We start from the raw sequence: 25,291 nt of genomic DNA, 5'->3' as shown, positions 1-25,291 counted from the left end.
TATATATATATATATATATATATATCACCTTAAAGACTTGCTAATTATTACCCGTAGAACATTATTTCTTGTCATGAATCAACTACAGAAGATAAAAGGTTACTCTGCTTGCTTACTGTTACTACTTTAACTCTTTAATCCCCTTTGTTTGAACTTAACAAGCACAAAAACCAGCCAGGATGGTTTTTTTTTTTCCTCCCCACCTTTTCTATGTTTCTTATGGGGAAACCAAAATCTTTCCTCATGCACACAGGTAAGACACACCCACCCACCCATCCTTTGCAAAGCTCAGAAAGATCTGGTCGTGCAATGGGAACCTACTGGCCTGACGCAGCGGGCTCCCGTGGACCTGTGGTGTCGCTGTACCACGGGCTGTGCAGACTGCAGACTGCAGGGTCTGGGTGTTGATGTAACACGGATCATCAAAAAGGTCTGGTTTGTAGGCAGGCTTCAATAACGTTGCCTCTTTTTTTGTCTTCTGCGATCTTTCACCACAATTACCTGCAATTAGTATATAGTACGCACAGATTTCCTTTTTTTTTTTTTTTTAAAATCAAGCTGTACGAAATTCTCATCATGATTCAGCCGTGTAGGGATTCACAGACAGGGTGGCTGGAAGGGACCCCCTGGGGGTTGCACAGCTCGACCCTCTGCCCAGAGCAGCACAAAACCAGACTGGGGTTTGCTGTGGTTTTATTCACCCGAATCTCGCAGACCCCCAAGGCTGGAGACTCGCCAGCCCTCTGGGAAGGTGAAAAACCTTTTCCCAAGGTCCAGCTCGAAGCTCCGGAGCTGTGGCCTTCCCGGGGGGGTTGGATCCAGCACCTTCCCCTCTCCCCTCCAGGCACCCCCAGGCTGCTGCCGGCTCCCTCTCGGCCAGTTGGGACCAGCCCAGCTCTCACCAGGATACGGTTTCCTTTGTCCAATTAATCTCATTTTAGGAACAATGTTTTTTAGAGGCTTGGTCCATATGTACATGAACAGTCCCTGTATTACCTCAGATCAAGATATTATTTTCACACTGGCAGACTGAAGGAAACCTCCCTGAAGCTGGTGGGTGTGAGGAGCATCCTCCCTTCAGGAAATAGTGGGTAGCAGTTTGGCTCTTCGGGGCACGGAAGGGACTGCCTGGAACAGAAACTCAAACACAGGAGCCACGATACTGCCGTAAAGGAACTGAGGGAGAGGGCGGGCAGGGGAAATGTAGCCCAGTAACATTACAGGGACGGGCAGAAAGAAGCAGAGAATCCAAGGGGTCAGGAAAATACTTGAAGCCCAAACCTGGAGGACAGTCAGGAGACTGAAATCAAGAGAGCACACAGATCCCACAGATCCAAGACAAACTGGAACCCAGCTCCTGTCGGTAAATTTCTCTGGTATTCTGAGAAACTGGTGGCTGTAGGTATTATTTAAAAACTATTAAATAATTACTCCTTGTAGGGAGCGGTCTACAAGGCCCTGAACCCTGGCTGATGAACTGTGTCAAAAGGAGTAAAAATATTGATTTTTTCTTAGAACATCAAACCAAATTCAGATGTACACTTAACAGAGATATTTTTAAGTACATTTATTTTAAAAGCATAGTTGAAAAGCTGTGAGAAATATGAAATACATACATGAAAAATTACTGTGTCAGAGTAGGAATAATTTGCCTCACTCTACGTTTCTAAGGAGACCAAAGAAGTAAATACTCAAAATCCTTGCATGCACTGAACAGAACTATTTATTTTTATTTATAATATTTCATGCGCTATGTTCTCTACGATAATTTATTTGTTGTGTGTGTACACAAGAAAGTACTACTTTTTATTTGTGACTCACAAGCACAAGCCAGTCTGGAAGGAGCCCAGAGATGGACTCCAGCCCTAGAGATTTACATCCTTTCTGGAGACCTGGCCAGTGCCACCAGGAAGTCTCTAAATCACAAAAAACTGCCAGGAACTGGGAGGATGTGCCAGAAAAAGGAGTGCCTGTTTCTTATCTCCCCCAGCATATGTTGGTGACCGCTGCCAGGACTGGGCTTTCTGGACCTCTGGTCTGAACTTGCGTGTTAGTTCTTTCATGTTCGTATATAAAACAAGCATAGAGAGAGCAAGGGAAGGGACCAGATTCTAAATCATTTGGAGTGGTGCAAATCTAGAACAAGCCAGCATATGCCGTGCAAACATGATCCAAGAGCTTATGACGTGCTGAATTCAACACCACTACCTCAGCAAAGCCGGCTCCCCTCTCTCCCCTGCTCCCCGACGTGGTGCCAGCACCTCTGCGTGGGGGGACCGTCTACACGGTTCTCGCTCAGCCACGGCCAGGGTTCACGCTCCGGCATCAAAGGAGTCACTCCTTAAGCCGGAATTTTCTACATACCTTCTTGCCTTTTTGACCCCAAGCTAACCGGGATATGTCAGAATTCCTCCTACAGACCTGCTTCTCTTGTATATTAAAATTGATTTGAAATACTGTCACTTACCTACTGGCTGGAAAAACCTGGAGGTGAGAAAAATGGAGCTTCCGACCTTAATTTTTCCTGGAAACCAAATTCCCCCACACCCCCCTCCAGTGTTTAGGCCAAGCAGATGAAACAAAATATAATATAGTTCCTTTAACATGGATTCCTGCTTTTCCTCAAGAAGCCAAGTGAGGCCCTTCTGTAACGAAAGCACACAGCGCTACCCGAACACCTAGCTGAAGGAACTAGGATGCTCTTCTCCCCATCCTATTCATCCGTTTCCTTTCCCACTTTAAGAGACAGCTGAAAAGCGCTAATGAACCATTGCTTCGTCTAACCCATTTGTCACATTCTGTTCAAACACCAACACTGCACTCCCCAGCTCTCACCCTTCAAATTCTTAGTACCGCAGCTGGAATTAATAATAATAATAAAAAAAAAAAAAAAAATTTTTCAACGGTACTTGTAGTATGAATAGCGGGTATTTGAACTGCAGCCTACCTAAAACTACAGGAAACTATTCTCCCTTTGGATTTTCAAAGCGCTTCAAAGCGGTCTTTAAAGTGTCATTAAAGACACTTCATGGAGATGAAAATACTGCTCCTTCTTTCCATGAAGTGCTAACATTCCCCACTCCAACTACCCAGCTACTCCTACAGCTGCCTGCATTTTTCAATCGTCTCTCATTAGTCTTATTATGTCAGCAGACCACTGCTAAGTTTATATTTAGTAACTTAAGTAGCCTCTGAAGCAGTAGCATCAAAAAGATTTAAAAGACGGATTTCGTGTGCACAGCCAGCAATTTAAACCCATACAGAGGTAAACCTGTAACTATAAATGAGCTAAAGAAAAACTGCAATGACTTGGTGGGGAAAAATTATTCTATATCCGTGATTAAGTGGAGGAAAGGATTTGGCTGGTAATAAAAATGAAAGCACAGCTATCAGCTCCTTTTAGGAGCACGTGCTATCGCAGCTCTTCTGCTGCTCCTGACCCTAAGAATACAGACAAAGACACTATCACAAGGCATTATTGATTTTTTTTTCTTTTTGTGAGTCTATTTGATTAGACAATTATCCACCAGACCCTACCCTGCGATGAGCATTTTTCAAGACCTGTCATCTCTAGCTAAGCCGATGATGCATCGTGAGTCTGAAAAGTGGTATGAAACCAGCAATCAAATTCACTTCTTTGGCAAAATGTAACCCACAGGGATAATTTTTGGAAAGTCATGAGAAGCACAAGAACAAAAGAAACAACAGTAGAAACTAAAGCTTAGTTTCAGCTCTTGCAAAGGACTGCTATCATATGGAATATTCAATAATTTACAGTTCTGTGAGAAATACACAAAACAAGAATCTTCAAAATCTTGGTTGCAGAAAGGAAAATCCTTTCAACACATGTAAGTCACAAATCCTGACAGGCTTTTTTTTTTCCTGGAGCACCGAATTATTTCAGTACCAAAGAGGGATATTAGCGTCAAAGTAGTTTGTGTGGAGGGGAGAAAAAAAAAAAAAAAAAAAAGAGGCAAACAAACAAAAAAACAACACCAACACCAAAACCATGGAAACACTAAATCTGGCTGATTTCCTACACAACGACTTTGTATGGTGTAAATCCACTAATTGGAATTGATTTTCACTAAGATCAAGTGAGGTGATAAAAAAAAGCGTTGTTTGTTCCCCCCAATTTATTTTAATACAATGGCAAACTTAAAATATTTGATGTTTCATTTTTTTAAAAAAAAATCACGTTTTGTATTTCAAAGAGAATGTTCTTACCACAGTGCGTCAGGCAGCTTCACTGACTCAATCCGGCAACGACTCCCATACAGTCAGCCCTTCGCATCCTGGTGGATCTGTGTGTTACTGATCCATTCACAAAGGGTAGGAAAAAAAATGCCTGAGCTCACAGTCCTTCTGCCTTGAAAGCTCCTGGACATCCACATCAAACATTTCACTGCTTATTAATAACCGATTTATTATGAAGGAACTGCTACATTTTTTTTCATTCATAAAAATCAATTTTAAAATGCCTCACATAAAACATCGACCTGCTTAGCTGATATTTTAGCTGTTAAACGATTACACGGTCCTGATATTCTGTAGGAATTCCATATACGACGTTTTATTTGTGTTTTCTCCACAAAATGCCTGCTATTTCAAGTTTTTATTCTATGCAGTTAAGAAAAAAAAACAAACAAACAAACAAACAACTGACGTGCAAAATAAGTAAATAGTGAGTCAAACAGCACAGAGCGATGAGCAGCGGTCACAGTGACCCTTCTGCTCAAGTATTGCACTGCTGAGATGCCTGAGAATCCACACAGTTACACTAAGCACTGAGATAACTTTCAGTGAACCCATTACATACACCTTTTTTTTTGTTGTTGTTGTTGTTAATTCCTTTTCTCTGGAAACAAAAAGGGCAAGTGAGCAGGAGAGGTAATGCGGCAGTGCGCTTCACAGGCTCCTTGAGGGAAGGAGCAGCTCTGTAGAGCACTGTAAATATTCAAATCTCTTCATAAACATGAATAAGGAGCTTCCAAAATATTCCTTTGAAGTGGACAGGGAAAAAAAAAAAAAAAAAGAAGACAAAAACATAGATGGTAGCTCTTGGCTAGGTCTCCTATCAAAAACTTAATAAAGATGTAAGGATGGATAAAACTTTTTCAGAATATTCGAATGTTTTAGGCTTCTTTCAAGAGTCATGCCTTCACTTTCAGTTATGTCACAAAGTGAAAAATTATAATTTAGTTCAATAAATCCCAAGTTTCTACTCTTGTCGAAACCAGAACTCTACAGTTGCTCCTATTAACACTGAATTCCAAGAGCAGCATAACTGGCAAGAGCTGAATCACAAACGTCCTCCCCAAATTAACTCGGAGAAGATCCTGGACGAAAGGAGGAATTTTGGAGAGAGCTCAGGGACAGCTGATGGTAAGTTCACATTATGTCCTTAGGACACGATGCTCACCACCTGGGCTGCTGATCAGTATGTCTTTACTTTGCAGTTTCCTACAGAGGTCAGCAAGCTTACGGGATGATATGCAGGACTCTGTTAATACTCTCTGGAAGAAAAGTCAGTGAGTGCTCGTCACTCCTGGAGGTGCCCAGAGGCAGGATAGAAGAAATAAAGGTGAAGGAGGTGAGCCCACAAACTCCAGCACGGGGTACCAGTTACAGCCCCAAACACCCAGTCAGAGGTACAGTTTCTTAACCCCTAAATATGGAACAGAAAACACAAAAACGTAGAAATAAAATCCACCAGTAGTGCCGATATAGGTATAAATCCACTGGATTTATGGGAACAGAGTAAAATTTTCATCAGAAGCAGGTAAAGGGGAGACTTTCATCAACTTTTGGTACAAACTGGGGATGGCACGGAGGTGAAAGCGAGCTGCGGTGGGTGCGAGACCGAGATGCCAGGACAGCACGGGGAGGGGACAGTTTGCATCTCACTGCTACCGTCACCTTTGACCTGTTCCAGTGAAACACTAAACGCCATGGAAAGCACGCTCTGTACGCTCCCTCCCTCGATTCACCGGCAACAGAAAAAAAACAGAGACTAAAACCGAAGCGCCTGAGAAGCGCAGGGGAGCTGTTGCTCAGCTGAGGACACCCAACGCAACAAACCATTGTTAATCTTAAGAGTCATCTGGAACCAGGCCAGAAGGGAAAAAGAAAAATCTCTTTTGTTTTTCCTCCTGTACCTGCTGGGTTTAACCACACAGCATTTTGCAGTCATTTTCTCCCTGCACAGCACAAAGCCCGGAGGAGGCTGTGCTCCCCTGCCTGCAGGAGCTGAAGGACGCCGACTCCAGCCACGCGTTCGTTAGCTTTCCCTTCCCAGCCACCACACGGCACAATTATCTTACCCAAACCGAGTTACTGCTTTTAGCGCATCGCTCCAGTTCCCTTCTGTAAACGCTACTCCAGAACAAAACCATTAAAATAAAGTTACAGACTGTGAGCATCTTTCTCTGGTCGTCTGACATAAAAACAAGGCAATTCTCCGTGGAGCTAAAGGTGGGCAAAACTGAAAAAGAAAGTGTATTTTCACAACGCACGGGAACAAACTATGAAGTCGCTGTTCACAAGAACCTCTGAAGTAAAGAGCTTTACAAAACCGAAAAAGGAACTCTAAGGATAGTTCTCATATCAGTGTGAATGCAGCAATACAAATCTCTTATGCAATGACACTAAACCACATATTTCAAAGCTGAAAGGATTGTCTTACGAGGCTCAAAGCCCTCTTAGATCAAGACGAGACATGTAAGGAAGACAGATCATCCCATAATTGCTCTTCTAGAATTCCTGCTCCTTCCTTTGAACCGCGCCGTGTTTTCCAGCGGTGAGGACAGGATACTGAGTTAAATGGACTTTAGACTTTCTGCAACAGCCGCGAGTGCCAACATTCCAGCTCCCAAGAATGCCTGTGAACTTCCGCTGAATCCACAGACAGCTTTACATGCCCACATCCAGCCACCTCCTCTGAAAACTTTAACTCAATAATGTGCAAAATTATCTGAGCTATATTGACCATGGCACCTTACAAAAAAAGGTGAAAACTACAGTTCCAGAAACTCTACGAGGGACTGTTCCTAAGGAACAACAGCTGCACACCAGCACCGACAACTGAACTTGTGTCACCCGTGAGTTTTTTATTTCGTATTAAAAAAAAACGAAAACTTTTCAAACACAAATGAAATGTCAAAGTATACTTGAGAAGAAACTAATTTTGCACTGAGATTATTTTATTTTGACTAATTTTTTTTCCACCTAAAAAAAGGTGCACGTCAAATTTAATTATATTTTCCTCAAGGCAGGCAGGTGGTAGACCCGTTCTGAAAACTGCAGCAGCTCAGATTTCTAGAGAAAGGTAAATAATAAATGATCTAACTGCTTATGGCTTATCACTACTTGTGTCTATTTATACAAAGATAGACAACCCTAAAAAGAAAGTGGAAATAAGTTTTCTGGTTATATTGCATACAGAAGACAGACAATTATTAGGGCAAAACGAGCTTTTTATGTCCATTGCTGCTTAAAAAAAAAAAACAACAGTGTGCCCAAAGCATCGCACCACATAAGCACGTAAGAAACACGGTGCATGGATTCTGAACAGAGTGATCTGTGACAACCATCGGGGATGTGTAAATCACTGCCACTATCGGCACTCGCAGCAGAATATCCACATTTCTGTACAAACGAACACTCAGACAGCTCCTTTGCGTGGCACAAGACCACGCTAAAGACCAAACAAACTTTCTTTCCATAAGTGCTACTCGACTGGCAGAGAAGGGAAACCTTAATCAACCTCAATAAATCACTGTTGTGGGTTTTATCGCAGGATCTGCGGCGCTGAGGCTGGTTTTGAGCCAGTCACCTTGGCTATGTTCTCCTGAGCGATGCTATCCGCTTGAGCGATTTCTAGCACGGGAAGAGCCTCCCGGCTCAGTCTCTAAGGTTATTTCAGCATAAGTAAAGACAAAGTAAACGTTAAAGAAACAAAACGCACAGAATATTCTAGAGGATATAATTCCCAGATTTGGGACTGGGGCATTTTAAACAGCCCAACCTGGCAGTTATTCGTGTACACAGATTGTATGGATAAAACGTGAACCGCGAGGGAGGAGAAACACACTTGCCTTTTCAAAAGCAATGAATGCATTTTTAGCATCTTTTCCAAATAGATTTCAAGTAAAACATGAAGAGTCATGGGCAACCCTATGCTTTTGGGACAAGCAACACGATTTAATCAGTGCAAAGCTAATTCCTTCAGTTTCATCTTTTCTAGCAACGTTATCTTGTGCTTATATGGGATTTTTTAATTATTATTTTTTTACCCAGACACTTTCCCATATCGAACACGTATTATGTATATATGTAATGTACATATAATATTGAGATTGTTGATTTCTTTCCAGAAAAATAAACACAGAAAATACCATTTATGTACTACCAGCATTTATCTCATGTCTCCTAAAAAATCCCTCCTAATGATGATATACAAGCCAAACAAAAAGGTTCAAATTTTCACACTGCTCAACAGTCTGTTCAAAATTGTCTCGAAAAAAGGAAATTTAAATAGAACTGGTGCGTTTCTTTCCATCTTCAGAACGAGGTACCGTGGCTAATGACTGCCAGCTTAGCACTTTTATGGCAACGCTCTCCCCAACTCTTGCCTGCCAGAGTTTACTCAGAACAAAGGACTAAGTAACAAGAGGTAGCTACTGAAAAATGTCAGGGGCAAGTTTTTGAGATACTGGAATGTTTAGCAGCCCCCCAAGAAGAAAAAAAGACGGAGTGGATGCTGTGAATAATCCACAGAACTGTGCCAGAGCAAAACTTAACTGATTTTGCATTCATTTACAGTTAGTATTTTTAATAAATACCACAAAAAGGAAAACATATGAAATCGATTTCTTATACGGACACTGTCTGGAAAATGATGTAGGCTTATCTGCTCATTTCTACCGTTGAAACCCATCCCTGCTGGAACTTTCCTACCAGTACTGTTACACCGTGACAAAAATAAAGTGTTCTCAGCAACACGGGTTGATGATAGCTCGTTGGATGGTATCTGCAGCCTTCTACTTTGCAGTTTCACATTTGATATTATCACTGGTATTGAAGGATCAGTGAAATTCCTTCACCATGACTAGCACGGAGACCTGCCGCTTTCAGTTGGACGTTACACGCTGTGCATAAGGCAGCGTGGCAATCGCTGTGCCAGTTCTGATGACTCAAAGCTGTGCCCAAAACAGCACAACCTCTATATGTTTTCAAGGTCTTAAAATGTCTCTGAGCCAGCACTATGAATGCAATACTGCTTTAAAGAGAAAAGAGATTCAAGAGATACTAATATAAATAACGTTTTTGTAATGAGTTATTGTCTCAACAGAGCTCACAAGATATTCTAATTTCAAGTGCTATCACTGCTCTTACAGTTTTCAAGAGGACTCTCTAGATTCTTGAGACACACTATCAAAAGCAAATCGTTAGACAGTCTCAAGTTTAATGAATCTATGAGTAAAGAGATGGGCTTACCCTGACTCACTTTTCAGTTCTGTTGCTGATAGCCAAAAACTCTTCCTGGTCTCCCTGATGTTTTACGTAAGATTGACAAATAACAGCATAATTGTATTACCACCATCTCATTGTTTTCCTCTCTCCTTTCATTTTCCGCCCTACTCAGCTGACTCATGTTCCCAGCAGGGTAAGAGACTCCTCAGACTGACATTCTCTCTTTCTGACTGCACAACATCCAAATTTTATTAGGGCCCAAGTTGGGCCATTGAGTGCTTCCACACTGACAGACACAACTTCGGTGCTTTTAAAAAAAAAATTTTTCTGCATATCATTTTACTTAGAAGTTTGCTTGAAATGCCAAAATTCTCTTACCTAATGTTTCCTTTTGTAGTTCACGGCACCTACTTTGTAGCTCATTCCCTTGCTGAAGTGAAGTTTGAAGCTGTTGAGTTTTCAGCTCAACTGTGTCGGCCACCAAGGTCAGATGTTTTAGCTTTTCTTGGAGGCATTCATTCTCTCTCTGGGATTTTGCTAATCTTTGGTTTAATTTGGGTATTTCTGAGGAGGAAAAAAAAATAAATTAATACAGACTGTTGTTAAATTTACCTACTTCACTAAAAAGTACTACATCTGATTTATGACCTCGGGACCTCGGCATTCTGTACCCCCAGTTTGGGTATGGGTCGGTGTAAGCCACGTACAACAGCGGCACTTCTGCTGCGAATGTAGAGAGCCAGAAGCGTTTTATCTCTTTATAGGGGTAATTTGTGCTTAGCTAAACACGTATTATTGACCAATAACACGAATGTTACTCTAAACAATAATACATATTTCCTCTAAGATCTCAAAATCAAATTACAATTGATGTATATATTCCAAATGAAATAACAATAGGTGACGGAGATAGTTCAGTCTAAGCCTTTTATCTTACGAAGATACACAAACCATTGCTGACACAAAACCCCAACTGCAGACTCATTTTGAAATTAATTTGAGAAGCTATCAAGGGGGTTAGCCTCTGCTAAAGCTCAATTTGAAACTTTGGGTTCAGAAGATGTTTGGTATGTGTCTTACATTTTATTTTCTCACTCCTTGGATGCTCACTGCTGTTTAAGTAATCACAAAGTGCATCTTCGTTCTATAAAAGACAGGCTATCACTGTCTTTCATCAGCCCTTCGACACGCAAGAGCAGCAGACCCAAGGAAGTTTCCCAGGTAGTTTTTACTGCAAGGTAAGTAAATCATGGCTGGGGTATAGCGGCTCTCCTACATTTTCATATTTCCCCCCAAGTTCAGTTATCCTTGATGAGTGCATTTGAACATTTCCAAAAGTAGCTGCAATTCTTTTCTATGCCTCCTCCAACCTAAATGTTCAGTTGTCCAAAGAACTTATATCACTTTTATTTACATTAATGTTCAAGCTAGGTGAAGCTTAATTCTATTGTCAAGTCAGCTATCACATATGTTTTATACGCTGCCTACATGAAAATTTCACATTCCTTCTTGCGGTGCAATTATTTTCATTATCTACAATCTTTCCCAAGCACTCCACACTTAAATCAATTTATTGTTAGGCTAAATGATGTAAATACCAAAAGATATTAAGTTCTAGACTTCTTTTTACTTGCCAGTAATTAACCGTGGCTAAATAATGTACATATAACAAGGGCTTTTATAAGCTGTTTTCAAACTAACCAAGCAAACTGGTCTAGGCATAAAGAGTAGCACCTCATTTAACGTTTTTCTTCTCAGAATCTGAATGGAAAACAAGTTCTGAAAAGGTTGTTTGCAAAAACAGTGAGGTAAAATAAAGAAAAAAAATAATTTACTCAATGTTAATATGTTGCCATATGTTAATAATGAACAACTCATAAAACAGAACATAAAAGCTTTTAAATGGCACTCATGGGCCAAAGGAGAAAAAAAAAATATATACGTGTAGCTAAATTGTTTTGATTTTTGAAAGCTGGATTTAAGGACGTATATAATATTCACGGTGTGGCACTGTTCTCAGTGGGATAGGCTGAACGCAGCTGGGGATACACAGCACGTCTAATGGGCTGTACAGTCATTAAAAGAACCTGCCAGGCTGCACATACAGACATTCTATGTATGTGCAGTACTGCAACAAATAAAACGAGGAATACTCCAGAAAAGGGGCCTTAAAACGTTAGGAATGTCTTTGAAGATGTCTGCAGAAACGCTCGTTCGTATTCCCTTCGTTAGCTAGAAGTGGGCAGAAAATGAGCACAGGAAGGGAGGAACCCTTAGGGACAGGCGATACTTTCTGTGCTCGGCCTAATGAGGAGATGAAGTCGTAAATCAAAACGCGCGATATCGACACTGACGTTTAAATTAATTGTTCTGACAAAAGCCCAGCGCTAAAGAGCGATTCTCTGGTCGCGCTGGTGTTCAGCGGGCAGGAGCCCTCGGTCCCGGGCTCGCCGCTGCCCGGCTCAGGCCAGCCCCAGCCTGCCCACTCCTGCGGCACAGCTGCTCCACTTATGCCCTCCCAGCTGAACAAAGCAATCATTGAAAACATTAAAAATTACTTCTGATTTCACAGGAAGCAGAGGCTACTGGGGAGCTGTTATTTAAAATGAAGCTACGTATTTCCTGAGATACTCCACACAGGCAGGTTTCACTCAAGCTCTGAATTTGCACGGGAGTTCACGGGGTTTCACCGCTGAATGATCCGGGAGATGCACGTCGCCCACCACACTTTTATATTCGTTCTCACGGGACAGAAAGCATGACGTCAGCTCATCCTACTTCTTTGCAACCTCACAACCCTGATCAGACTAACCTCCAGAACAAATAGCAGGTCATCAACTCATACACACAGAGCACGCTGAACAACACGGGAGTACGTATGTGAAAATTACGTCCAAAAGGCCATTAAAGCTGCGAAAGTCAGCACAGGGCCTGCTTTGGATGCTCTGGATGTTACAGTCTCTAATTACAGGACTGCACACATTTTTCAGCAAAACTAATCTTTCAACTGAGGCAGAGCAAAAATGGTATTCAAGGATCAATGTGAGCTTCCCAGTCTGACCGCCAGCCCAAGGGCTGGGCACGACCTTCCCGAACAAGCCGTTGGTTGTGACCGGCTCCCAGCTTCTCTTCTCTTCCTGAAGGCTGCCCTTGTTTGAGCAGGAAGCAGGCTGTGGGCCAAGTGAATTATTCTCAGCCCACGGGCTGCTCCATGTCCCTTTCAATCCCAAAGACCCCTCAGATAAAGACAGCTGTATTGGGGTATTACTTGTTCTTACTCTGAAACGGAAAGAGGGAGTAGATGCTACACACTGGGTGCAGGTTTGCTCATGTATTCAAGGCAACCCCTCACAGAATCCCAGAATCATCCGGGTTGGAAAATCCCTTGCAGCTCCTCCAGCCCAGCCATGACCCTCACCCTGACCGTTCTCAACTCCCCCAGATCCCTCAGCGCTGGCTCAGCCCGACTCTTCAACCCCTCCAGGGATCCCGGGGACTCCCCCCTGCCCTGGGCAGCCCATTCCAACGCCCAACAGCCCCTTCTGCACAGAAATCCTTCCTCAGAGCCAGCCTGACCCTGCCCTGGGCAGCTTGAGGCCATTCCCTCGGGGCCTGGTGCTGGCTCCTTGGCTCACATATTCAAGGCACCCGACGTGGAGACCAGTAGGCTGGGCAAGGGAGGAGGTGCAGCCCGCCCTGGTGATGGGGAGGCAGCACCACGGGACCCCCAAGCAGCTCCTCGACAGGCCAGTACACAACGGCCGTGCCATGTCCTGGGTGCACCTGGGCACACGCGGGAAACTGGCAATAGGAGACACAAGGCAAATTAAAGTATCTCCGAGTCTTGGGGTTGCAACCACATCCCTGTGCTCACAGTATGTTATGTGTGTCTCAGATCACATTAAGCATTGATATTACTTCCACCTCAGTCTGGCTTGGCTAACCCAGCACTTGGTCCGGCACACTAACCCAACAGGAACTGCTCCGACTTCAATCCCCTTCACAGGGTGCCACCGGAGTGGACAGACTCTTCGGATCTTAGGATCTGGACAAGTTAATGCCAGAATTTAAAATCATCTCATTCATTTTAGCTTCTAATTTACTGTGTTAGACTCAATGCCAAAAAAAAAAAAAAAAAATTTATCTCGCCCAAAGTTACTGCAAAATGATTTACCTGTCAAAGCTTCTTTGCTAACGGTTTTTATTTGTAGAAAAATTTCTTCTTTCATGGCAGCCCAGTTCTCCAGGTTACTGGAGATGACTTCTTTAATACTGTCTAGTTCACTTCTAATGAAAGGAAACAGCGAGACAGCTTTGTTCAGAGTTGAGCAATGGTGTTCCAATGTATTTCTGCAAGACAGAAAAACACCACCAGATGTATATTTTAAAAATTATGAAATACTATTAGTAAACTGGGGAGCTAAAGTAAACTTGACAATACTTCTCAGTTATATGATAATATACTGGATAGGTTACAATAATTTAGTGTATGGAGTATGCTGTATACTCAATATATTTGTACGTTTCTCCCTTCTAAATGTTGATTTAGAACTTACATATAGATATATATAAATGAAGAAAACTATACGGGCAATTGTACCATCACTTTTTAATGAGAAATCAGAGTAATTTTGTTTAAAGGACTAAATGTCTAAGCTTATGTTGACCCTTTATAAACAACATGTGTCAGAAACACTGTATTTCCAACGCATTACAAGTGATGTACACTTGCTTTTAAGCGTTAATTAATGTTTTTAAATTTGTGAAGAATCCTGTTGCTAATAACAGCAGCAATCAGCAGTGATATTTTCCGGTTACATTTGCTAACACTACAGCATCTCACTGCATTCTGGAAAAGCAAGGAGCACTAGGATGGTTACAACCACTCTTCTCACTCACAGTATTCTCCGTGCCTGTGCCCGCGTCTCCACCAAATCCCCCCGACCGACTGCACGTGCTCCCGGGAGGCACAGCAGCGTAGCTCTTTGGGTTCTTACCTGAGCACTTGAGATTGCTTGTAGGCAGCTTCCTTTTCCTCTTGGAAATACTGCAAATCTTCCTTCACATTTTTTAATTCATCTTGACTGGTTTTGAGTTCCATTGTTAGGTTTTTTATTCTACAGATGCAAATAAAATAATCAGAAAGTATTATTTGCGCTACTAACCAACCTCGAACTTTTGTTTCGGCTTTAAATAAAAAAAAACACGCTGAAAGTCATTTCAAAGGTGATAATCCCGTATTTCAGATCTCCAAATGGAGAAAATTTAATCCTTCTACGAACCACTTGAGCAATGCTTTCAAAATAATACTCATAATACACATTTCCACATTATTTTACAAACGTATGTCCAGTATCAGCTCGTGCCATACTATATATAATTATCTTAAGAATTATTCACAGATGCAACACAGAACCCATTCATCCTCCAAAAAATATATGCAACTATGAAAATCTCAGCTTGAAGTTCAACGCGAGTACCCAGCTTAGGGGCTGCAATTCTTAGAAGGCAGCACCTTGTCCCAGCAGAGCGACCCAGGGTACCACGATGAGCCACACAGGTTCTACACACAACTGCCAGGATGTGCAGGGAGGGGTGACAGAGCTCAGCTGAAGGGGAAATTCTCTAACGTCAACCAACAGCAGATACTAAATATCTGCTTACTGGTACCATAATTTTTTTTCCATTTAGATTGTTTATCTATGTCTTAATTTCAGACATTTGCCAACGACAAACCCCAATTAGTCACTCGTTTCCCTTCACCCTCAGTTTCACTCAGGATCATGAAAATGTACTTCTGGATTGCTGAATTAATGGTGCTCAGCAAATAATAATTAATAATAAAATACACATGTAAAATACATTCGCGTTCATTATTTTTACACCAACTGGAATTTAGGCCACTGATGCTCGACAATGGCATTTTAAAGAGCCCAAGAGAAACTTTTCGCAAAAAATGTTTCCACCAGATGTTACTTCTATGTACTCAGGCAATGACATTAGCATCAAAATGAACAAAAATGTCAAGTTAGTAAGACTATTTTCCTACATTTTTCTTAAGGAAGACTTAAGGAGAGAGCAGGAGGTTCAGGACCAGAGCTAATGTCCATGTTTCCAGCTGGACCCACAACATGCCAGAGGAAACGCGTGTTTTCTGCCCTTCTCCCCTTCTTTTCAGCAAAAACCCCACCCAGCAGATTTTGGGCCCCGAACACGGCCACAAGACGGAGCGAGAAGGGCGTGACGTGGTGGCTCTACCTGACAAATCCTGGCAGGGTGTCGGGCTCCTGTCTGAGCCCAGCTCTCCCCTCCCTCTCCCAAGGCTCGGGCCGCCTGCAGCGGAGGAGGAGCAAGGGAGACGCGGGCACAACACCCACTAAAAGTATTTGCCTTGAAGAAACTGAAAGGTTTTTTCATGCTTCCTCTGTATTCCAGGGCGCTTCATCACAACAGCACATAATGGATTTTTAAATTACAGTGCGGGTGAACACCTTCAGCATTTTATTTCAAATCCAACACCAAAATAGATCCTAAACCTGGGATTGGGAAAAAAAATCTTACTGATAGCAGGACGCACAAATACCTTGTGTACCCGCACTACTATTAAGAGTGCAAATTAACATTTGTCACATCCGTGCTTCAGTTACGCTTATTTAAGTGAGATTATGACATGGCAGAAGTAGAATATCTGTGCTGGGGGAAAAGCGACCAGACACAGATGATACGTGCTCATGGTTATGTACGAGAATTTTCAACTTGAGATGTGTAATAAGTATAGAGGGGGAGGAAAAAAAAATATAATTCTGTAATTGCTGCAGACTCATGGCTTGTTTCACAGCCTTGACCAGCCCCTGCATTGGGCACCCAGCCAGGAGAAGGGGTTTCGCTCTGTCCCCCCAGTGCCTCCCACCAGAAAAAAGGGGGAACAAAACCTCATCAGATGTGACTGATCCAACAGGGGCTTTCCCCGTTTTAATTGCTCCCAGTTTTGTACGTCCATTCTGATAAAAACTACCAGCCCCGGGACAGGACACGGGAGAACCAACCAGTGTTTCATTTACTCCCATCACCTGCTCCCAGGTGATGAGGAAGAGGAGGAGGGTGGCCCCGGGAAGGACGGGGAGCTTTCCGTCACGGCCCAGATGTGCATAGCTGCACACACACCACTCTCCCTCCACGACCCACCCTCGTGCTGGGCTCGAAGCCACGGCACAGGCAGCGCCCGGCTCGGAGGGGCAGACAGCTGACCTAAAGTTCTTCTTCGCTTCCACAATCTACCTTTTGAACTTTTTGATTATCGCAGCGGTTCTGACGCGTTTATTTTTCAAGCACAGCTATCGCAGTGTAAATAAATACATCTTAATCACTGTTCTTTCAACGACTCGGGACTTACTCCCACAATTGTCATGAAATTAATGGAACCGTACGAGAGTAACAGTTGATTCCAACTCTCTTCCTTGTTACACGCACAGAAAGAATACCACACAGCACATCACTACCAGTTCTCAGTACTTCTTTCTTTTCTATTAGCTATAGATAACCATTCTAATATATTCTTCCATCTCCAGAAGTACAACTACCACGATGTGCAACTGTTAAAAACCAGTCCCTTTGTAAGCTTTCAACACTTACTGTTCACCTACTGCAAGCAGAGTAAATAATCTGTTTGTCTACTGGTGACTCACTGTCACGAGTAAATAAATAATATTTGAATCAACAATTACTTTACAACATCAAAGGTTGGCAAAAGCATTGCACGAGCCCTTGCTTCAATTTTAAAAATTAAAAGAAAAAGAGAATGATTTATAGTAAAAATAAAGTATATATAAATTAAGCCATAATATTAATGTGCATTAGTTGCTGTTATCAAATTGATTATCTATAACATATTTGCAACAAAATGCAGATTAAAAAAAAACCAACAAACTAGTCCTGATAAAGCAACTTGGATCTATAGAGCTCCGCCAAACCCAAACTGAACACCAGGTTGTTAAAAAACAAGTTGTTTGGGATCAACTGTGATCATTGGGAAAAAAATGATTTAAAAAAATAGAAGAAATTTCTGGCATTGCCTTGTTAGGAAAATTTACCCGTACCTACCCATAAATTTCTTGGAGGCGGAGGGCAGGAGGAGAGAGAATGAAATCTGTTTGATTGCATTTGGGAGCAGAACCAGATTGGTGTCACTGACTAATGAGGAAATAGCCATCCCCTTAACAGTTACATCAATTCAAATCTATTTTTGCAGATGATATATTCTGTTAACTATACCTTGAGGGGAAAAAAAAAAAAAGTGGTGATTTATCACTGAACAACAACAAATCAAAACTTTGGGATCCATGGAAAACTGGATGCTCATTTTCTATTCTTACTCATTCCAGAAAGGGCAGTATTTGGAGACCTTTTGGTTTAAAAAAGAAAACTTGTAAATAAGTACAGACACATTTTTCTTCCTCTTTCCATTCCAGAGATCTGATATAATGAGGTTAGCGCAGGACTGCGGCCTCCGAGAGCAAAGGGACATTATCAGTATGTTCTGGTCACTGGCACACAAAAGAGCAGGTGGAGAAGGCAAGACAAGTTGCTCTCTGTCTACCATCACCACCATAAGGAGGAAGAAAAATAAACATGTTATTTAGCACAAAGGAAAAAGTTCAATGGATCATTAAATGCTGGCATTACAAGAGAATCGTGAGAACATACTGATCTCATCCTCCGTCCTATGGTTCACATGAACTGTGAAAATTAACATCCACTCGTTGCAGCCAGCATACTTTCTCAGTGAATACAGGAGGAAGCCTGCCCAGAGTGGGAGTTGAATTATAACATGTCAGCCACCAGTGCTGACAACAAAAAGAATAGCATGAGAAAATAAAGAAGTAGTTGCGAGGGATTCTTGCCAGCAAACAAATACACTCATTGTCCTAAAAGTAATGACAAGAGCAATTACCACGTTCGTTCGAATTGAAGACGTCGCGTTGCACCGAAGCGAAGCTCGGGAGGATGCAGACGACGCGGGGCGCAGCCTCCCCACGAGTCCCGGGAGGGACCCGCTGAAGCCTCAGCGAGCAACTGCACCCCTGGCAGCCCGGAGTCAGCAGGGACTGTACGCAGAGAGAAGGCTGGAATGTACCGTCAGTGAAAAAAAAAAAAAAAAAAAAGTTTCACCGCCGTGTTGTCAGCCCCGTAAGCCCTCAGACCCGCTCAGAACCGGCAGCGGCTCATTTTCATTTGAAGATGTTGCGGTCCTGCCAGCAGACGAGTCACTGTGCACCCCTGCGAGGCAGCTGAGCGTTCATTCATAAATGTGGCATAGAACACATCTAAAACCTCACCGTAAAACCCACTGCACATCACATCATCCACAAACTCTTCGGAATTGTCTTTTTTTATATTCCGCTCAGCACAGGCTATCCAAGACAAAACTATTGAACAGTTTTCACGTGCCACTACAGAATCATTCCCCTCCCGATCGCGGGTTCGCACACGGCCCAAGGTGACAGCAAATGAAAATTATCTCTGACAACCGATCAAGAGGCTCTTTGTGAAGGTCTCTATCAAGTCTCACGCAGGCTGACAGTCATTTCAAATCTTGCATTAATTGTTATCCATCTTTATTATCTCAGCAGAAATAAAGATGTGTTATGAAGACAGCCTGGAAAATTTTTGCTCCCGCAAAGGTAAATCTCTGGGATAGCTCTGAAAAACAATGATAGAATGATGACTGCCTTGTCACACGCACATCAAAATTTCTCTCTGAAGAAACCCAAGATTTAATTTCCCAGAGCTACCAATCCAGCTACCAATTTCACCTACAGTAATTACAGTTTACACAATCTCAGTCACAGCAGTCACACTCAGCACTGTCGGAGCAGGGTAACTCAGGAATAGCTTCTTAGAAGTCAGTGGAATTACACGGATTTGGTTAAAAAACTGAGATTACGGTTACAAGTAATTTGATAATTGCATAAAAAAAAAGAAACGGTGCCAATGCAAACTTATAGGTGACTTTTTACTTATACTACAAATTAGCGCCAGCAAATTCAACTAGAAGTTTCCGCAAAGTGGATGTTCAAAATATACTCCTGAGTAAAAATTTTCTTAGTTTCTAGACTTTGCAGGTGCAGTGGAGACCACAGGTTTATAGGAAGTAAGACAATACACTGTGTTTTCCTAACATAATACAAATATATTTCATGTGTTTGGAGTTTTTTCAAACTAGACAAGCGTCTTGCTGATGAAGCCAGCTCTGTTACATACATTATTACATCTGTGGATGCAAACGGAAACTAAATTTTTCCTCTGAATTCTAAAACAGTCACAAGTAAACCCATTTTTGTATTACTTCTTTCTTGCCAAACATGAAACCTTTTTCCATATCTTCCCTCTGAGAAGAGGCTCCCTGACCTCCAAATCCACAGAGCCCAGTGATCTAGAGAAGCCAGTGACCCTCATCCATCCCATACTCACCTCTTCCCTTTACTAGAGAATCCTTCAGAACCCAGCTGTGGTCAAAAGAGCTCACCCCAGGTTTTTCTCTGGGTAGCCACCTTCCCATTTTGTAATCTTAAAAGCAGAGTGCAGGAGGTAGCCAAAACCAGAAAAGAAAATAGGTGTCACAGTATTCAAGGATCAGCCCGAGTTTACCCTCTGGTCCTGTCCAGGTTTCACTGCTGCGTGGCCACAGAGAGCTCCAGAAGGTGACACCTCGTCCTCTGTGCACATGCACACAATGTCTTAACCTTCTGCAGAAAATAACCACAAAGCTTTCAAATTTCACTCTGAAATAAAGCAGAACCCCTGTGAATTGTGAAACTGCTTAAGGCTTTGCTGTTACACCCAGAATAATTTTACAACTATGGGTGAAGCTTCCAAACCTCACGTGAAATTATAAAGTGGAGGTAAACAGAGGCACAAAAAATTATTTTATTAAAAACTTCTTGATGAGTCTTTCTTGATTCTAACCAGCGGTCATAAAACGGATAGCAACTCACCCTACCCAAGCAATTCAAAGTTTTAACTTGAGCTTAGAGCATGGACAAATAAATGACCCCCCCATTAGAGGAAAGGAAAAAAAACCCCAAACATGCATCACACCATCATCTTATATGCGATGTGCAATACAGGGTGTTACAGAGAAATTCAGTTCTCTGACAGTTTATGAATACCATCACCAGGTGACAGTAAAACAGGATCTGAGCTTTACTTTAATCTCTCGCATGCAGCTGTGCTGTCCACAAGGAGTTCAGTGACACACTGACCTGCCAAGCCCTTCCCGAGGAACTGGGTAACTCCGGCCTTTGCCGTCGTGCCGCGGCTGGGCAGCCCCTCGGGCTTGAGGGGGTAAGAGGAACCAGTCCCTGCAACTGCAGACGCTTGTGAGCGCTGACACTGGAAAACCGCACGGTCTGTAGCGTATAAAGTTCATACAATAAGCAGGGAAAGAGCTGAAAATACATGCTTAATGTAAAAACCTGCACTGAGGGAGATGAACAACGCTTCTTTCCCTGGAAAAAGTCAGCCATTCCCGGAGCAGCCCTGGACCGATGGGAATCATCTCTGGAGCTTTGCTGGTAACACCTCTCAAAGACATTTTTGCAGCGCATGGCACGGTTCTCAGATGCCCCAAACTGCTGTAACTTTTGAAATGGAACTTCAATTTTTAATTTTGCTTATTGAATATGAAATATTTTTAATGAAATATACATGAAAAGCGTGCACAGAAGCAAAAATACAGGTTTGACGTTGCCTTCTGCACTTTCCACTGACTGCCGTTTGAGCCTCTTCCAGACAAGGAATTTTGTTTCACCAGAAGAAAGTTCACTTTGTCAGGAACCTGGGAGAAGGTTAAGCATCACTGCAGAGTTTTACACCTCACGAATCGCTCTTCTGAAATATCTCTGCGAACTAATTTGGTCTTTCTTTATTGATTGGCACTTTATCATGTTAATAGAAAAAAAAAAAACCTTGTCAAAACTAGAACTACCCCGATTTTAACACATCCAGAGCAGGACTGAGCTGCCGCTTGCCAGAGGCAAGAAGCACGTATCCTGCTGGGAAGACATCAGTTTACCTAAGAATTCAACAGCGAGAGATTATTTCCCCACATCACTGTGCTGACTGGCTTTCCAAGACTGTGCAAGATTTGTCAGTGGTTTTTTTTGTTGGGTTTTTTTAAGTATAAAAGCGAAGCTCATTGCTGCACAGAGGGTGAACGCAGGACCTGGGTCCCACAAATCCTGTCAGGCCTTTTGCTGGCTCTCTACACAAGCCTGAGCCATACCCAAGGCATCATGATGACGCCATCAGAGCAAAATATACAGAGCAGTTTGCAACTATTAAAAAGAACGTATTAAACCACTTTGGCGTTCTATAAAATTCTGCTTTTTCCTGATTGATAACTACACACTGACATTATCATGTAGCTAATGAGAGAAGCACATACTGTTAGGTTATTTACAAAACAGGTTAAATAAAAAAAAAGTTGAAGGCACTCTGTTTTAGTAAACTTCATACCCTCTCTTCAGAAAACTCCCACACACGCGGCACTTCCAAGGACAAACCAGCTCTTGGGCGCTTCTAAACACTGCAACTCCAGTTACCTAAAAGCGGGATTCAACAGATAAAAAGCCAGAAAAAAAAATCCCAGCATTTCGGTGCTCTATACGCTCCCTACAATGGGAAACCGCTGGGTTATTTCCTTTTGCTGGGAAGCGACGCGTGTGAAACGCGGGGGCTCCTGACTGCCTGCCCAGGCGATCCCTCCCGGCAGCCCGCTGTACCGCTTGTCTCTTCCAAGCCCCCGCGGGATGAGGAACACTCATTTACCACTTGTGTTTCTTCTTCTGTGCTAGATGCCGCACCAGGGTCACTCCGTAAGCACGGTACGGCGTTGCAGTGGTTAGAATGCTCTGATCATTAGTCATGCTTTCTAAAACCGTCCAAATATGTGCAAACTCCCAAGTTATACCGGCATATGATGGTACAGAGTAAGAATAATCAGCTGCGTGCCCTCACCCACATTCAGAAAAGGAGAGGTCAGCTCTTTACCTCTTTATTTCATCCAGATCTGGCTCTCAGCGATTTTTTACACCAACTCAACTCCAACAGAAACAAGCATATAAAAAAAAAAAAACCCAACACCCTACTCCATTAAAGTGACCTTTTTGCCTTGTGTTCTTTCCCTTCAAAACCTATTTTTAAAGTGGTGACACAGTTCTTAAAGCACGTACCACTCCCCATTTCCAGCATTTTCAGTCTCCTAGGACAAGAAACCACATGTCATTTCTACCAAACTGCTGTGTAGGTTGGCAGCAAAGCACAGAGCAGTGTCCTCTTATCACTGCCCAGTCACTGCAGTGTTTTACTACAAGTTCAGACTCTACCAAGCCAGGCAGTTGCTTTCCTAAGCAATCGTGTTGCAAAAAGGAAGGTTTGTTTTAGGCAAATTCAACAATCATGTATTTTCCATGGTATTAAATTTTGCCATTGTGGGGCAAACTAACAAACTCAAGAAAACATACATCAAAAAAAGCACAAATATGGAAAAATAAAGTTTCCACAAGTTAAAATGTTAGATTTACATTATCTTTAAGATTTTATTATTTATGGATAATATTTTCAACATCTACATGATAATATTTTATCATATCTACAGGATAATATTTTATATTTTATGTAGATATTTTATAATATCTACAGGATAATATTTTCAACATCTACTGACTCAATAGCATTAAGTCTTATGGTAGTAACCAACAAGTAACTCCTGCTAAATTTGTAAAAAGGTTTTCAGGAATCTATTTACAAGGGATCTTAACACATGACTCGCTAAGTGATACTTATACACCTCTTCACATGTCTGAACATCGTAAAAAATGTTTTGCTCCTTGTCACGCTCATGATATTCTGCACTATTATACCTTAAAAAAAAATTTTTTTTTAGTATTTTAATCTATTTCACATTTCTTACGTTGGATGTTGAAAGAATTATCAAAATTCACACCGCAAACACGGGTGTACCCCTCATGCAGTGTCACAAATGTCAAAAGAAAACCTGTTTATAAATGCCAGAGGAAACCTGTTGGTAAACTCAGCTCGAGGGACGCCGGGAGCCTGGGGAGGTCCCCCGCAGAGACATGGCTAAATCCAGCCATACCTCTGTCTCCAGTGGATCAGAGAGGGAAGCCCCCACTGGAAGTGCCTGTTCCTAATATTATTTCAGTAGGTAACAGACCAAAAATGGTTAGTCAAAGGCCACACCAGCCTTTCAGCTAACTAGGCATGAATCACTGCTCTGCAGACAGCACGTGCGTGGACTGGCATCACTACAGCAAGCTAGCCACAGCCCTTCAGGAATAGCTCTCACGCACGTGCTCTGGAATTAAAGTGGGTTTGACACGGAATAAGACTTGAATAGGTAAATCGAATCAGTGTAGTTAACTGCACGACGGTTAGTTCCCCTTCTTCTGACAAAATCCCAAAGGGTAGCTAACTAATTTCTGCAAAAGTCAGGTCCCCAGGTGGCTTTCAAGGTTAACCACAGATACAAACAACAGCAATACTTGAACCCAAAACGAATATAAAAATGAAAACAGTCTGCAAGTAACAAGAAAGATTAAATCTCTTGGTCTACCAGATTAAAAAAAAAAAAAAAGAAAAGGGCATATTTAACCCATAAACATTTGGGAGGAAGGATTTGTCAGCCTTGCAAGGACCAGCAGATAGTATGTTGAATAGTTAGTTTATGCCAACAGCACAAGGTAACAAAAGAGGCCCAGGATAGTAAAGAGGAGATAAGGACTATTTAGACAAGTTACTTAACAAGGCACAATACTTGATTTATGGCCTGAATGAAAGCCTGCTGAAAGTATTCCATTGGATTTCAGCAGGTTTTAAATCAAGTTGAGCCTTGGGGGGGGGAAAAATGCAGAGATAAAAATTTTTATTAACTGTTCCAGCTTTACTACAAAAAGTCAGCGAAATGAAAATTTTAAGTTCACCTCCAGCAAATGATCCTCCACAAGAAGAATGTACTGTCGCTGCACTTGGTGACAGACTGAACACTGCCACTGTCGCTGCCACCCAGAGCCGGTACGGAACTAGGAGCAAATGCCCTCTTCAAAAAGACGATGTCAAACCAAAGAAAACATTGAATATCGGGGGGGGGGCAGAGGATGTTCAGTTCAAATAGAAAAAATATTGCAAGAAACAACGAGCGATCCACAAGATACATGCGTTTTGTTCAACTTTGTGTGACCTTCTGCTTCAAAATTAATCTTTTATTAGTAATATTACCAAACGTGAGTCTAAATCCGTTAATAGCAACGGTAAATTCTTAACAGTATTTGAGCGATTCACAAAAAAAAAAAAAAAGTAAATGGATTTGAGTGCTTCACCTATAGACAAGCTGCAGTTGTTTCTTCTGTAGCATTTGCAAAGCATTCCCATCCAGTCTCTTGAGAGCACCTTAATATTCCAAACGCCCCATGTTATCAGTTCTAGATCACTTGCTGCTAGGGATGAGTCAGTCATGCAAGAAACATCCTGACTGGGGGTCTTCAGAATCAAAATGACTGGTCTGATAATTAAAACGATAGTCTTATTCTTACAAAAAGCTTCTGACAGTTTCATTCAGACAAGTGAGAAGTTTCTGATGCCCTCGGTTGTACCACATCATTCTATCAGCAGGCAACCTCAGCAACTGCATTTTTATAAAGTATCTTTTATTAGTCAACTATAAATATCAATGTTTATAGTCCTGCTGTACACAATCAGTGAAATAGAACAATAGAGTCAAAAAAAAAAAAAAAAAAAA

The 25,291-nt window shown here is 42.0% G+C and overlaps 1 protein-coding gene across 5 annotated transcripts in view; it reads right to left on the bottom strand.

The window, feature by feature from the left end:
* Positions 1-25,291, bottom strand: part of LEKR1 (leucine, glutamate and lysine rich 1) — a 60,499-nt gene that overhangs the window by 22,714 nt on the left and 12,494 nt on the right. For 4 of the 5 annotated variants that reach the window (XR_003399050.1, XM_026855229.1, XM_026855227.1 and 1 more), the window contains exons 3-5: positions 14,472-14,591; positions 13,649-13,824; positions 9,853-10,038 (exon numbers count right to left, since the gene is read on the bottom strand). Coding sequence is in view for 4 of the 5 variants with exons in the window: in XM_026855229.1 (XP_026711030.1) it covers positions 9,853-10,038; positions 13,649-13,824; positions 14,472-14,591 (482 nt within the window). In the remaining variant the exon portion in view is untranslated. Of the gene's footprint in view, positions 1-9,852; positions 10,039-13,648; positions 13,825-14,471; positions 14,592-22,524; positions 22,596-25,291 lie in introns of those variants that run through there. The other variant, XM_026855230.1, reaches the window with a different exon arrangement.

The sequence above is a fragment of the Athene cunicularia genome, assembly GCF_003259725.1.
Source record: "Athene cunicularia isolate RWA chromosome 9 unlocalized genomic scaffold, athCun1 chr9_part1, whole genome shotgun sequence".
Lineage (NCBI taxonomy): Eukaryota > Metazoa > Chordata > Aves > Strigiformes > Strigidae > Athene > Athene cunicularia.
The sequence above is the reverse complement of the archived record's forward strand: the minus strand, read 5'-3'. Positions and strand labels throughout refer to the sequence as shown.